General features: G+C 36.5%; 3 protein-coding genes across 4 annotated transcripts; 1 reads left to right on the top strand and 2 right to left on the bottom strand.

Moving 5' to 3' along the window:
• The first annotated feature begins 2024 nt into the window (after window positions 1-2024).
• Window positions 2025-6271, top strand: mrps10 (mitochondrial ribosomal protein S10). Of its 2 annotated transcripts, none has more exons than XM_073838396.1 (7): window positions 2025-2118; window positions 2229-2263; window positions 2405-2456; window positions 2531-2670; window positions 2762-2870; window positions 3746-3835; window positions 3923-6271. In XM_073838396.1, the coding sequence occupies exons 1-7, from the start codon at window positions 2047-2049 to the stop codon at window positions 3998-4000; spliced, it is 576 nt and encodes a 191-aa protein (XP_073694497.1). In that variant the 5' UTR covers window positions 2025-2046; the 3' UTR covers window positions 4001-6271. The 2 variants fall into 2 exon arrangements, with proteins under 2 accessions (XP_073694497.1, XP_073694496.1); XM_073838395.1 differs by having other exon boundaries at window positions 2026-2118; window positions 2393-2456.
• A 1852-nt stretch (window positions 6272-8123) lies between these two features.
• Window positions 8124-13638, bottom strand: LOC141333407 (uncharacterized). Its single transcript, XM_073838393.1, has 6 exons — window positions 13479-13638; window positions 11841-11938; window positions 11615-11764; window positions 11393-11533; window positions 9244-9366; window positions 8124-9035 (listed from the first exon to the last, which is right to left on the bottom strand). Exons 2-6 carry the CDS (start codon window positions 11936-11938, stop codon window positions 8945-8947), a joined length of 603 nt encoding a protein of 200 aa, XP_073694494.1. The 5' UTR covers window positions 13479-13638; the 3' UTR covers window positions 8124-8944.
• Window positions 13639-15203: 1565 nt separating this feature from the next.
• On the bottom strand, window positions 15204-16162 carry msgn1 (mesogenin 1). Its single transcript, XM_073837685.1, has one exon. It carries the CDS (start codon window positions 15938-15940, stop codon window positions 15518-15520), a length of 423 nt encoding a protein of 140 aa, XP_073693786.1. The 5' UTR covers window positions 15941-16162; the 3' UTR covers window positions 15204-15517.
• Between the last annotated feature and the right edge of the window lie 374 nt (window positions 16163-16536).

Below are 16536 nucleotides of genomic sequence, written 5' to 3'. Positions count from 1 at the left end.
GTGACCACCATATGATCGCATATAACCCCCCCCCCCAAGACCTTTTATTTTGATTTCATTTTTACAACCTGTGGAAGACCTGTGGCATTTTAAGATTTCACACTAATACAACAGAAACTGCGTTTTAATAAATAAACCATCAGATGAATAGAATAAAATGAACATTAATCATCATGGAAAAGCTATGGGAACAGTTGATTGTTTTTTCTTAGTTTATTACGTCTCATTATTGATAAAAATAATAATAAAATAAAAATAATGTGTGTAACACTGAAACTCTGCAATACTTAAAAAAACAAAACGCAGAATGCACACGTAAGGAAAATAAATCAATAAAATCACGCTTGGGTAATTCACAATTATGAGACAAAAAGTCTAAATGATGACATAATCGAAATTGTGACATAAAAAGTCGAAATTATGACGCAAGGCATAGGCTGAGAGATAAAAAGGTGTTTAAAGTCATAGTTATGAGATTTCTTTTAAAAAATAAAATCATAATTATGATATTTTTGCCTTCAAATTTTTTTTACGCCATTATTTCGACTTAGTTTGTCATGATTACAAAGCTTTTTTTAGAAAGCTTTTCTTTCTTTATTTTTGCATTGATCAAATATAGAATAAATTGAGCAACTGTAAATAAAGTGTTTTTTTTTGCACATTCATTCTACAATCATTCAGTATTGTTGATAGTTAGTGCTGCATAATAAATGAGCACATATGACAAGTAGCCTACACTGACTAGTTTTCCACCCAGTGTTTTAGTTTTAAGACAAAACTGTTCTAGAAGTGGCTATTCATTTTTTATTTATTAATTTGCTTGAAGAGAACATACAAAATACTAAGTAAACAAGAACAATCTTAATAAAATTCCAAGACGTCCAAATAGCAGCATAAGAAAAATAAAATAATAAAGATAATTAGAAATAAAATTAGAAAATTCAGAGAGAAAAATAAACACAGAAATAAAATACAATACAAGGGGCTTAATCACCTAAAAATACCTTCAAAAGATCACACAGTTTAAAGTTTTGTTTTTTCATTAAGGCACTGCAGGTGAATAGGGTAGAAAACAAACAACTAATAGTCTTCACCTTACTCACCCAGTTGATTGATTACATTGATAATTGCAAACATTTTTGTAAAATGTTTGGGTTAAATATGCAAATGAGGCATTATTTAATGAAATATGCACTAATTTGCATACATTTAAAGTACAAAAAACTAAACACTGGATGTTTTTACAGAAGGAATTTTGTGTATCTCATTTTGTCACTCCATAATTCAGAAAATACTGGCAGAAAATGAAAGAATTTTTTTTTACAGTTTTTTGGGGAATAAAATGTTATATTAAATCAGGCACATTATATATGAACAAATCCCTTTTGTAAAAACCTTCAGGATATAGACAGGAATAAAAATGTAAAGTTTAAAAGTGTAAGTGCTGCTGAAGTGGAGATGTATATCTCAGTGTAGGAGAAAAAAAAACTCTTGGCCTTTAAAAATATGGATTGTAATTGAAATTGAAACGAATAGATCTTGTGGGTGTTTTCTTTCCACTAGTCTGAAAAAAACACTTCATGAAAAACCAAAAAGCCCAAAATCTCAAACTTGACAGGTGCATGAAAAATCTTAAATCTTTCTGCAAAAGTAAGATTATTAAAGAATCTGGCCAAAATCACAATATTAAACATCACAATTCTGACAAATATTTTAGTTTTAAAATGATTTCAAACCTAACCAAACATAGAGCTCATCCCAGAGTGTTTTAGAGAAATTAAACAAATGTTAGAGTGACTCTTGTCTGCTTCACAAAAGATGCACTCATTACCACCCATATTAAATACTCACTACATGAATAAATATTTTAAACTGAACTTTTACCTTCAGTAAAACTGAGAAATCTTGTTCTAATTCGAGAAGTGCTTAAATTAAATCTCAAAACTCACCAGATTTATTCCAGTTTCATTCACCGCCGTTAGGGGCGCTATTTCTCTCGTCTCTGTTTTGACGGCGCTTCCGCTTCCTTTCGGCTGCTGAGGAAACATGGCGGCCTCCATGGCGAGTGTACGGAGCGTCCGCGTCCTGTCAAAGATCATTCCCAGACACCTCTTACCGGTACTGCAGCCTCTTTATCATGCTCTCTCAGTCTCTATATGTTTGTTAGACTCTTGACCCAGCAGCTGGTGGTGTTCTAAGCGTTATTTGTCATGTGTTGTGTATCACAGGCTGCTGCAGTCCGGCATCAAACGCTCTGTTCGCGGTCAGTCTCTCTCTCTCACACTTTCCTCAGAGAAATTGTAAAGAATTGAGCCATTTTGACACACTATTATAGAAATAATGTGTCTATATCTATACAGAAACTAAAGCTGATTTAACATTCTAATCGTAGGTTCCTCCACAGGGCTCCAGTGTCTTCATCATCATCATCTTCATCTTCATGGCCGTCTCCTGCTGTGAGTGTGAGTCTCTGATTCCGAAGGTTGTGTGTGATATATGAGTGTGATAGTGAGCTGTGATTGTGTGTCAGGTGTCGGAGTCGGAGGAGCCGGATGTTCTCTATCAGAAGCTGTCGGTGCGGGTCAAAGGTCACGATAAGGCCGTGTTGGACAGCTATGAGTTTTTTGCGACTCTGGCGGCTCAAGAGCTCGGCCTCAATCTGGAGAAAGTGTGAGTGACCGATCAAGAGCTGAACTCAGAGAAATACTCAAACACACACACACACACACACACAGATCAACCTGCTGTCTCTGATCCACAGATTTGAGACGCCCAAACACATCGAGAAACTGACGCTGCTCAAGTCTGTCCACATCTTCAAGAACCACCGAGTCCAGTACGAGATGAGGACGCATTACCGCTGCATACAGGTCACAATATACAGAAGAACAACTCAACATTTGTATTCTAAGATTATATACAAATATATTAAACTATTTTATAGATGAATATTTATTGTATTTTTTTGTCATTGTTATGCACTAAATTATGCATTTAGTTTTTAAATATAAATATTTTAAAAATGGTTCAAAATATATATTTAACAAAATACATTAAAACATTTTAATATTACATATACATATATATATAATAGGGTTTAAGGCATGAAAAATAGGTGCTGCTTAAAAAAAAAAAAAAATTAAGTAAAAAAAAAGTTTAATTTAATTGCATTGTGGTTTTTCAGAGCAAAAAATAAATATCCTACATTTTTCCTTAATTTACAGAAGACATTTGTCAGGCTTATTCACAACAAAAATCAATTTATGACATATTGAAAGATGAATTACTTTCACCCCAAATACTAATTAGCTGTAATTCTACATTTTTTTACTGATTTAAAACACAGTAAAATTTAATATAGTCCCTTATTCTTTTATATATTTTAACATGCACAAGTCAGAATAAGCATGTTGTTTGAATTTGTACATCAATATTGTGTTACACTGAATGACAATCTAACATTATTTCAACCAAATTTTGACATTTTATTCTCCCAACACTTTTTTGAAACCTCAAAAGTAGACACTTTACTTACATTTAATGTGCTTTTTATGGACATTAAAACACTTTTTTAAAATTCTTTTGACATCAAACATCAAACTTTAAAAAAATAAAAAAATTAGTTTATATATTTTTATTTTTCTAATTTGAATGTTTTATACATAGAAATATATACAATTTGTGTGTATTTTAAAATCTGCACTCAGCAAATGTTTGATAAACTGTTTCGATTGGTTAATGTCAGATGTCCAGGGTGACGGGGTCGAGTGCTGGGGTTTATCTGGAGTATATTCAGCGTAATCTGCCGGAGGGGGTTGCTATGGAGGTCACCAAGGTAACGGCAGCTGCTGCAGACAAACACAGCAGTGAGATTGACCAATCATACCCCCTTCATATAACACACTGTGCTTGTTCCCTACAGACCGCCATCGAAAAGATCCCAGAACACATTCAGAAACCGCTGTGGGACGACAGCAAACAGGAGCCGATCGACCAGTGATCAACACATCGCCCGCTTATAAACTACAGACTGAGATTCACAACTGGATCCTGAAATAAGAATAACAGCAGAAGCAGTTCTGCATATGTTTGTGTTTCTGTCACTGAAACAACATTCAACTATTTTGTGTCACAAGCCCTCCTTCTCATTTTTTTTTCCTCAATATTATTTATTTTGTTAGTTAATGATCATTTTGTCTGAAAATGTCACATCCACATTAAAAAGATCTTCAGTATCATTCAGTGAAGCATTATTTATTACCCATTTATATATAAATACATATTTGAATATATATATATATACACACATTTTAAATTTAAAACTTTTTCAGAGTCATTTCTCTTAAATGACTACATCTTGAGTCAACAATGAAAAACACCAAGACAGATTTGCTGAAACGTGGTTCCTTTAATGCAGGAGTAAATCTAAGGACACACATGATCATCTCTACATGATGTGAGTGTGTTACTTACAGGTGCGTCTGCGTCTGCGCAGTCCTACGGCACAAACCAAATGAGTCACTCCTCTGAACCGAAGCAGTCAAATGACTCACTGCTCACACACCCGCCTCTCTCTCTCTCTCTCACACACATGAAGAGAACAGCACAATATGTCAAAGACAATCATCTGAACAATTACAATAGAACATTCTACTAGTCAATAAAGAGACGGTTTAGAAATATTCTAACAGAATTAAAAGTCGAGAGGACCGTGGTTCTAGTATCAGACTGAAGGAGTTTTCTCCTCTTACCTGGAGCTCATTTCACTCTGAACTTATATCGTCAACACTTGTTTAGAATTAAATGCTTCAAACAAATAAATGATGCAAATGAGAGAAAGTGAATTATGTAGCGACCAAAAAATTAGGTGCATCCTGGGATTCTTTTTGTTTAATAAAAGTGCATTATTAGACATTATATGGTTTTTATTCGTCACACCTTGTAATGCACATTATAATGCACCGTATGATCAAAATGAATAACTATTATAAATGTTACACCTTTAGAAAACAAAGCGTTAAAACATGATGAACAACCAATTTCTGACACAAGGAATCTGCAAATATTATAATGCATTTTAACTTGCAATTATTCAGGACAAGGCAATGCATTACTATTAGGGATATATATATATATAAATATATCCGTGAGAATAATGTAGAATAATTGACATCAATGCATCAAACTTATTTTATTTCAGATGGCAAGGCAATGTTTATCATTTTGATTTAGTTTTGCTAAAATAAATAGTTAAAAAAGAAATAAAAATGAAAAGCCATATAAAAAAATTAGGAAATGTTTGCCATTTTCATAGTTTAAGTAATAAAATAAGCAGTATAACATAATAGACATTGAAGTATTGACAAAAGCAAATAAAAAAAATTAAAAATCAGCTATTTGCCCATTCAACAGCTCATGTAGATTAACTAGTATAAAATATAATTTAAAAAAAGCCTAAAAAACAACTTAAACCTATTCAAATGAACTGTAAGTATAGTACTGTATAGGTTAATACTGTAAGGTTGCTTTAACACAACTTGTACTGTATTGTAAAAAGCGCTGTATAAAAAATATTGACTATAGTATTTTGATGCTACAGAAACACTGATTATAATGTATTATGAATGTAATTATAATGCATTACATTAATGACTTCCAAATGCAATTTTTTGTGTTTTGAAGTTGTCTAAATATGTATAAAATGCATATTTCTTGAGCCTATGGTTCACAGGTGAGCTGCTGGTTCTGAAGGAGTTTCTCTGGTCACTGTTAGAGTGATTGACAGATGAGTCCAGAGAGCAGATGCAGGTCTGAACACAAAGACACACTCACCTGGGTTACAGAGGGGCGGAGCTTCACGGCGGCGGGCGGAGCAGAGGAGGGACAGACGGGAGCGTCCTGCCTCCTGCGTGTCCGGCTGCCTTCCAAAAGGGTGTCACACCCCTTCAGGAGACAAGAAGAGTCAGTCCAGAGTGAAAGCAGCAGAAGAGCACAGCAGACGAGCCCCGTCAGAGGAACACAGACCAACGCTGGCTGCTCCTACACATCAGAGCGGTGACGTGTGTACATGTGTCTGCTGCAGGAAAACTGCAGTCAAACCCAGCTTTAGAAATAAAACTACACTCTTGCTCATCTCAAATATAGTGTTCCATCACTGGAGTGAATGGGTGCCGTCAGAATGAGAGTCTGAACAGCTGATCAAAACATCACAATAATCCACACCACTCCAGTCCATCAGTTCACAGCTGGAGAAGACAAACGCTCAAACAAATCCATCATTAAGACATTTTTAACTCAAATACATGGAGTCCATAATCTAGAACACTTCCTCCAGTGGAAAAGTTCCTCTGTTGTATCTCACATCAAAATCCAGCCACACATTTTGGCTTGTAAGCAGTGCTTGATCTGTGCAGATTGTTCTCCTCAATTCAGACCAGACCACTTTTCCACTGGAGGAAGTGTTGCTACAGATTATGGACTTGAATCTGAGTTCAAAATGTCTTAATGATGGATTTGTTTGAGCTTTTGTCTTGTCAAGATGTGAACTGATGGACTAGAGTGGATTATTGAGATGTTTTTATCAGCTGTTTGGACTCTCGTTCTGACGGCACCCATTCACTTGCAAGTGATGGAATGACACGTTTCCACAAATCTGATGAGCACATTATCAGCTAATGTTCATTTTTGCTGAACTATTCCTTTAATTCAATTTCTCGCCATTCATTTTTGAAATTTGTGATTTTTTTATGAATGATCTGCTCGTGCAGGGATAGAAGACATGATAGTAATAAACTGTAATCACACACGTCACCTCAGATTATAGAAATTAATCTTCCATAAGTGTGCAGCCGGCCGTCTCGGTCTGTGAAATGAACCTGCTTGATTTTCAACAGATCGCTAGCGTGGAGTCTTTAATTAGTCCTATTATCTGATTATGATCAGAGATCCTATGAATTCTGTTTCCTGCTGCATTTATTTTGAATGCAACACTTCATGTAATAATTATCATTATAAAGCCCTCATATCAGACAGATTGATTCAGAGTCAAAAGTTTGGAAGCACTGACTAATTTTTCATTCCCCATAAGCATCTGCTTAAGTTCAGTTGAGTACTGTAGACCATGTCAAAATAATACGTTTAGCATGTAGAAATCTAGATTGTGCAATGTATACATTTATTTATTAAACTAAATAAACTGCACAATAAATGTTACCACACATATTCCTCCTTTAGTGGGGTTTAGAAGCATCCCATGATGCACCTGGTGAAGCGGATGAATGTCCAGAGCTGTGATATTTACGCTTGATTTGTGTTTTCAACATTCTAATGAAACTTTCGTTCAAAGTTGTCTTTCACGAACATTTTATCCTGAAATGCTTTATTTGAACTTTCACCTAATGTTTGACAAATGTTGCTACTTGTTTCAGAATATCCAGAAAACATTCGAAAGTAACGTTTCTGTAGAGTTGGAAAAATTGTCAAATGGAAAACATTAAAACATTTAATGGGGTTGTAAAAGCAAACCATTCTTATATTTCTTGTTCTTTGACTAGACTGTTATTCTAAGATGTGAAATAATCATAATCAGCAAGAAGTGTCTCCAAACTTTTGACTGCTAGGCTCTTTAGTGTAGAGATCCCTCGCATGCACTACAGCGTGGCCTACAGAGATACTGCGACTGCTCTTTTACTCACGCATCTAAGATGGAACTGAACTTCTCCATCCGAATCAGTCAAATGAGCAGAAGTTTTCTCAGAAGTTTCTCAGGTCTGCCAGTGACAGGAAGAGACCATTTGTTTGGTCCGTTCTTGAATTTTCAGTCCTCTGGGTAACTTTAAAAGCTTCACTTTACTGCAAATCAATTATTCAGTGCATTTAACTGTAACTTTACTCAATCATAGGACAGTCATTTATGTGCTTTATTATATATGCATGATGTAAATATATAGATATTCATAATAAATGCTCAAAAACATCATTTCCATCATAGTGAATATTTGTGTGCTCATATCAATGATCAGAGAGGTCTTTACATTACTGTCCATTTGTCTTCAGAAATGAGCAGTACATGACATAAATGGACATTCAGTTTATTTACTTTAAATAAACAATAAAAAGAGAGGTCATTTTATCTTAACTTTATTGTTTTGTTGTTCCAAAACTAAGTCAAAAGCTGTTATCTGTTCAATTTACATTCACAAATTCACATGACTTTATCGGTTACAATGCGTGAATGTGCCATAACACTTCAAAACTCAACACAGAGGATAGGATTTTTATTTGTACTCGTCTTTTTTTTTTTTTCCTTTTACTATTTTGAATCAAATACTTTCGAAAACTGGCTTTAAAATAGAAAAGCAAGGAAAGGTTTATTTAAAGAAGTATAAATCGTAGTGCTACTCTACTGTCACGTTAACTCAGTCCATGGATCGGTGATTTTAACAGAATCATTCCACCAAGAAAAGAAACAGGAATACTTTTCAACAGCAATATCTCACTTGACTCAAAGTAGCTGCACATTTATGATATTAGATCATTAGTAACTACACATGAAGAACATATGGAGGGTCGGAGCGATCTGCTCGGTCAGCGCCAGCGTTCTGAGAAACACACGCAAACGCCGCCGTCTAAAATCCTACGTTCTCTCTCGTGGAGCAAAGGAACAAGACTGCTTAAGGCTCACAGGAATAGCACCACGCAGACCAGACAACACTTAGAGGAGGATAAAATGAGATACACTTAATTTAAATCAACTTAAGAACATGTTTCCTTCTCGTCTTCAGAGTGAGAGTGCTTTTAAAAGTTTGTTTGTTTTGGGGCTTTTTCCTCAAATCAAGTAACATGAAAAGGTAGCGTGCTCGTTACAGTAAAAGGACCTGCGAGTCTGAAAAGAGCGTGAGCGGCGGCCGTTAACGCTACAGATTTCGACTACGTCTGAGCCGCGTTAAAACTTCCGGCCGCCGGGGGGCCCCCGCCAGCGCTGGCCCCTGCCTGGAGGCGGATGGGGCAGAGGAGGGGCCGATCCGTTGTGGTAGCTGCATGAAAGGATAGAATCACACATTGGGGTTGGCCTGCTGTGCTCAAGAGGGGCCCAAACTCCTCAAACACACAATTGAAGAAACACAGGGTTGTCATGCACTAGTGTGATTGGTGTGCTGGATCCGTTACGCCGTCACGCCAACAAGCGGACTCTTGACGCGTGACACGCTAGGGACAGTGAGGAGCGGGTGAGTGCGTTCTTACCCTCTGGGGTGGAAGAAGCGGGGCGGGCCCGGCGGCATCATGCTCCGCCCTCTGGGGTGCGGCGGCCGCCCTCTGAACGCCGGGTGTCCTGGAGGAGGAGGAGGAGGAGGAGGCGGCCCGTGCCTGTGATCACAAAAACACGCCCCCTTTACACTCAACATCTACTACAGATATGTTCACTTACTCATACATTATATTCTCTAATTAAATACATTTTAAATTATACAGAAACATTAGTATATATATATATATATATATATATTTTTTTTTTTTTTCTTCCAAATTTTTATATTTATAAATATTTTAAATGCATTTATGAGTCGGTTTAATTTAATTGCATTTTTGTTCTTCTGTGATCGGAAAAACACACCCTTTCACACTCAACATCTATCGTAGATATTTTCACTTATATATTATAAATACATTTTAGTTTTTATACAGTTTTTATATAATTTTCAACATTTTTATATTAATAAATATTTTAAATGCATTTATGGGTCAAAGACAAAAAAAATGCTTTAAATTCTTTTTTCCTGTTTAATTTAATTGCATTTTTGTTTTTCTGTGATCAGAAAAACATGCCCCCTTTACACTCAAAATCTATTACAGATATTTTCACTTACGTTATTTTTGTTATTTATGCTACATTTTAAATGATACAGAAACATTAGTTTATATACATATATATATATATTTTTTTTCCTCTAAATTTTTATTTTTTATAAATATTTTAAATGCATTTACGGGTCAAAGACAAAAAAAACTGCTTTAAATTGTTGTTTTAATATGTACAAGTCAGAATAAACATGTTGCTTGAATATTTCCTAAATGTTGTGCTACACTGAAAAAAGCGTATTTGAAACCTTAAGTAGACACTTTACTTACATTTAATGCACTTTCTATGGACATAAAATCACTTTTCTAAATTTCTTTTGACTAAAGATTTATCTTTGACCCTTATATATTTAAACTAGATTTTTCTTATGGGTTAAAGTTGTTACATTAAACATTTTACCCAATTCAAAAATTAGTAGATTTCTAGATTGTTTTTTTACCTCAACAATATAATTTTGTGTTACTATGAAGACTATATTTTTAATGTGTTAAAAGTCTTACATTAAACATTTGACAAATTTGCACATTTGACCATTTTTGTGTTTCATATGTAATTATTTCACATGTTACTATTAAGACTGTGTGTTGACATGAATGTCATGAAACTGTTCGATTTTGATTCACAAGCTCTTGATTCAAATCAGTTCTGATCTAAATTCAATATTGATTCATTTTGATATATTTCAGGCACAGCACATGTCCTTTTTTCCTTTTTGGAAATACAAAAATCTACTATGTAAACGCCATCTGTTTGAGCATTAATATTAAGTGTTAAAAAAAACAGCAAACAGAGACCAAACTATTTAACTGTAATTTCATCTTTAGATATAATAACTAACACTCAAATAACAACTGACTTGTGTATAAAAACATTTAAACGGCACATAACAGGAGACTTATAATAATAACAATAACATTACTACATGATTGTCAATAAAACTTGTTTTCATCATGAATCATTCAAACATAAATAAAACATGAATATTTAAAATGGCGCAGATATAGCAAGATGCCTTCTGGTGTTATTTTAAAATCTAGAAAATCAAGCTGACTAACGAGTTTATGGACACTGAAGGGATATCCTGACGTAAACGCAACAGTACATGACAAACTGTTCAAACACTGATTGATTGATTGATTCTGTGTGACGAGTTGTTTTGGTTCTTTCAAGCTATAACTTGTATTTATTGAAAAGGAGGAGATGATTAGTTCACTAAGTGCTACGGTGATCGGTCACGCCACAACAAACAGCACCGAAACGCATTGTTTGTCCATAGAGTTTAAGATAAAACGGACAGAATTCGAAAGCTGAGGCTTTGCTTCTTATCAAAAGAAACAGCACAAAGAGAATGCTAGATTTGCTTCAACTGAATGTTTGGATGAATGCATTATTTGGTTCAATGCAATATTTGATTAAATGTACCATTTGTTTATTGCATAATTCTATTCTTGTATTCAACGGTTCAATGCAATGTTTGGATAAATGTATTATTTGTTCTAATAGACTACATAAAAGTGTTGCATATCTCCATACCTGTGCATGTGTGGTGGAGGTCCTCTCATGTGCATGGGCGGAGGTGGAGGCGGCGGCGGACCCAGGTTCATTCCCATCGGACCGCCTCGTCCTCGCCGGCCGCGCATGTCGGGATACGGCCACGTACGACCCATGCCTCTCCTGCACAACAGAGAAAAGGTTGTTTTCCATAAGCATGTTTCTACACAGACTGGATAAGACTCAAGAACACATCAGCAAGACCTCATGGGTCCGAATCCGTTGGTAAACCCGTCACGGCCTCTGCCTCTCATGGGACCCGGAGGAAACCCCTTCATCATCATCATCCCACGTCCGCCACGAAACCCGCGGGGCATTCGGCCTCCTCTGCCGCGCATCTTCCCTCCGCGACCCCTGAGAACAAACACACGCGATGACGCCGATGATGACCACAACCAATGAGAGTCACGGCTCTGGTCAGGTGACCCACCTCATCTTGCTGTCAGCTGACGGTTCGTCCTGTGAGGGCGTCTCCGTGGCCTCCATCACCTCTGTCGTCTCCTCCACCTGCTCCGTGTCGCCGTCCATCTGGAAAACGTTGATGTTTTTATTAAAAGGCGGCAAACGCGTAACACATCAGCTTCACGCCAGACTCGTCCCTGAGACCGTCACCTCTGACCCAAATCCACACTGGAAACGTTTTAGCGCCGATGTCAAACATCTGACCGTTTGGCTTTGGCCTGTGGCTGTGTTAAACCCACACGACGGGCTTCGCATGCCGGCAGCTCCATCATCAAGCGGCCTGCTGGGATAGCGGCAGCTGATCTGAGCCGTGGGGATTTCAGAGCCGTGTATTAATAGTGTGAACCCACACACGGACAACTGCGGATGGACACGCGTCTCCAAGAAACCGCACACGCTTAGATGATTTGATGCAGAAATGAAGATTTTGAGAATTAAAAGCTGATGCATGAAAGAAAACACCTCAAGATGCAAGACTACCGAGAAGCAAACGACTATATTAGCGGTTATATAGACCTCAAGCTGTGACGAGTCACACCAAATATGTGAGCCTGGAGCACAAAACCAGTCTTAAGTAGCACAGGTATATTTGTAGCAATAGCCAACAATACACTGTATGGGTCAAAATTATCGATTTTTCTTTTATGCCAGAAATCATTAGGATATTAAGATCATGTTCCATGAAGATATTTTGTACATTTTCTACCTTAACTATATCAAAACTTAATTTTTGATTAGTAATATGCATTGCTATGAACTTCATTTGGACAACTTTAAAGGTGATTTTCTCAATATTTTGACTTTTTTGCACCCTCAGATTGCAGATTTTCAAATATTGTCCTATCCTAACAAACCAAACGTCAATGGAAAGGTTATTTATTTAGTTTTTAGACGTTTTACAAATCTCAATTTCAGAAAATTGACCCTTACGACTGGTTTTGTGGTCCAGGGTCACATATATTAACATTTTAAATAGCCAATAGGCTTTAATTTACGCTACAGCGGTGAACCCTGATTTGCTACCTAGTGTTAGCAGGGGGCGGTGCTTCGCATTCCAGAGCATTTTATTGGATAACAATTTGTACACACCCCTGAGTGTAAGATGACATCATCAATATTTCCGGTCTATTTTTATAGACGCCCATGTAGTAATATTATAACGCAAATTTTAACATTTACATGTGGTATTTTGAATTTAAATGCTTGGTAATATAGACTCACGTTGCTAAATGTATTTTATCGCTGATTGCGATTTTTTTCTATATTTATTTTGACCTTCTATCACACAAATGAACACTTGTTATATTAGTGTGACGATTTCAAGGGATTTGCGAGCCCCTGTTTCATTTATTCCCAGCATTACCAGAGGATTAAAAATCATTCTGTCGCCATAATCACAGATGAACGAGATAACAGAACGATAACAACCCTAGATGATAAAAACATCAACTGATAACACAAATACTCACTGAACTATCGTTTACTAAACTAAATGCTGCAATTCTTGACCAAAATGAACGGATGCGAATGTGGGATTTAACGGCTCACTGACATTAAACACACAGGCGCTCCATTACAGGCTCACAGCTCATTTCCAGTGACTTACCTTATGAGATTGAAAGCGTTAAAAATACACGACGTTATTCGGTGTGTTCTATAAAACAAGCATCCGTCTGTTAAACCGTGAAAGCTCGCGCGTTTATTCGGCTTTGAAATGGCGGCCCGCGCCGCACCGTCACAACCAGCGTTGATTCTCTTTGTCAGAGCGTCATTGTGCCGCGAGGCCCCGCCCACCGCGAACACAGCGCTGCGATTGGCCAGCGGTCCTGTCGCAACATCGACGTCACTGTACGTAAACCGATTTAATCCCAAAGCACAGTGTCACCTAGATTTGAGCGTTTTTCTTTTTTATTCACGTACAAATATGTAAAAATATCATTTCATATTTGAAGATTCAGACATGTGTCTTTTTAAACTTTGTTTATTTTCTGTATTTAGGTCTATATTGTTATTTTAAATGGTTAGAAGTCTTATTATTATGCTTTGCTATGAAGAAAAGGAGAAAAAGATGTCTTTTGTCTTTGAGTTTAACTTTAGCCTTAGACTTTAAGCAACAAAGCAGGATATTATAGTGTAATGTTATATATTTAATATTAATATTAGGATATAAATAATAACATACCTATTATAATATTTTTTTTATATTTAAGTGTTTGCCATTACAAAAAAGGTTGTGTGTATCCTAGCTAACACAACTTATACTAACGTTTTTATATAAACAAAAAGTTCTTAAAGTAATGTTTATGGACTGTTCTTGTTACCTTATTTCTATTTCTTATAAATTCTCTTCTCATAACGCTGAGGTAAAACCGGAAAAAACATTCTTAAAATGTTCTTATGATGTTATTTGTACTTGAACGCTCTAAAAAAACATTTTTGTAGCCTTTAAGTAACATTCTAATCACAAGAAAACTGGACGTTTTAACGTTTTAGAGACATTAGATCAATGTTCTCACAACGTTTTAATGAACTATATGTGTTCTCTGGGACAATGCTTTTTTTGGGCTCCATCATGATTCTTTCAAAAACCTTTTTAGTTGTGAACAAATCCACTTTAAACTCTTATATGTGACCCTGGAGCACAAAACTAGTCTAGCACGAAAAATATTTGGAAAATCTGAGAGTGCAAAAAAAAAAAAAAAAAAATATCAAAAATATTGAGAAAATGGCTTTTAAAGTTGTCCAAATGAAGATCTTAGCAATGCATATTACTACTCAAAAATTAAGTTTTGATATATTTACAGCAGGAAATCTACAAAATATTTTCATGGAGCATGATCTTTACTTAATATCCTAATGATTTTTTGGCATAAAAGAAAAATCAATAATTCTGACCCATACAATGTATTTTTGGCTATTGCTACAAATATACCTGTGCTACTTAAGACTGGTTTTGTGCTCCAGGGTTTAAAGCGGATTTGTCCACATCTAAAAGGTTTCTGAAAGAATCATGATGGAGCCCAAAAAAGCATATATTCGAAAATATCCTAACAAACCATACATCAATGAAAATCCTATTTATTCATCTTTCAGATTATGTAAAAATCTCAGTTTAAAAAAATTTAACCATATGACTGGTTTTGTGGTCGAGGGTCACATATCTTGATATAAAATACAAAGACAAAGACCAGTTTTCATAAACATGAACAAAACATTTATTCAGCTATTTCTGTTTAAAGTTTAAGTTTAAAAAGCACTCTTAATATTAGACACCGACACTCCACTCAAGCATCAGCAAGAAATATTTACATCAGAATAAAAACATAAGAGTGGATGAACAAACAAACACAAACATACAAATCTGTACAACAGCAGCCTGAAGTCAGGAGCTGGGAACGTTATTCCAGTAACGTTAATAGAACATTCGTCCAACGTTAACGAAGTTCTCAAAGCCTTAGCACAAAAAACATTATTTACATCATTCATGGAGCATTGTCTCTGGAAGTTGGTTGTTTATCTAACGTTTTTGAAATGTTCTGAGAACATTCGAAAGTAACATTCCCATAATGTTTTCAAAATGTTCCCTTAACGTTCGCATAACCAAGAAAAAACGTTTTTAAAACGTTCCGTGCTCCTGAGGTGTGCTCACTGCTGCTCGAGGAGGCTGGAGAGTTCTTTGATGTACTGGATGGTGTATTTGAGGGTCTGGATCTTGGTGAGCGGCTGTCCTCTGCGGCTGTAGACCGGCGGAAGGTAATCGCGGAGCTGATGCAGCGCCTCCGCCAGACTCCTCATGCGGAGCTTCTCCCGCTCACTCGCCTTCATCCTCCTCTTCATGCTCATCTTCACTTTGGGCTTCTGCTGCTCGGAGTGGTTGCGTCCGGACAGCGCGTACGACTCGGGACTGGAGCGCGCCTCCGGGGACGAGCACACGGAATCGAACGACTCGGACTCCGGCGAGGACGCGCTGCCGCACTCGTGCGCGTCTCCAAACGTCCTGTCCTCTCTGCTCCAGCCCCAGTGGGTCAACACCTTGGCCGTGTACACGTCGACGTCGATGTGCTCCATCTCCGAAATGCCCCGGTGAGGCCGAACGCGGCTTTTATACCCGAGAACTTTACGAGCAAAGAGTTCAAAGAGACGCGCGCTTGGCACACAGGTGCGAATAAGGCGATGTTGGCGGATAATGTGTAGGAGAAAAGAAAATAATTAGATTCCCTTTTGTGGGAAATGACTCTTTAAGTCGACACGACGACAATTAGCGGACTGATGCGAGCAGACGAGCGCAAAAGTGCGTCACACGACCTTCACACATGAGTCTGCCAATACAATTAACATCTAACTAGTGTGACACTTTTACATTCATCTTACAAAATAAAACTTCTTCAAACTTCTGTTCTGGAATCATGATCTTATCTTGATTCTCAGCTAACAGAGAAAATGTAACAAAAAAAATGTAACATTTCTATTATGTTTCCAAATGATACAAAGGAATGTTTCCCTTCATGTTCACATAAAGTTGCTACTAGTTTCAGAGAACACTCAAAAGTAACATTCTCATAATGTTTCAAAATGATACACACCTTCACTTAACCGAGGGACAATAAATAAATAAGTAATAAATGTGACCCTGGACCACAAAACCAGTCATAAGGGTCAATTTT

Source organism: Garra rufa, chromosome 4, assembly GCF_049309525.1.
Source record: "Garra rufa chromosome 4, GarRuf1.0, whole genome shotgun sequence".
Taxonomy (NCBI): Eukaryota; Metazoa; Chordata; class Actinopteri; order Cypriniformes; family Cyprinidae; genus Garra; species Garra rufa.
This window is presented reverse-complemented; position numbering and strand designations above follow the sequence as displayed.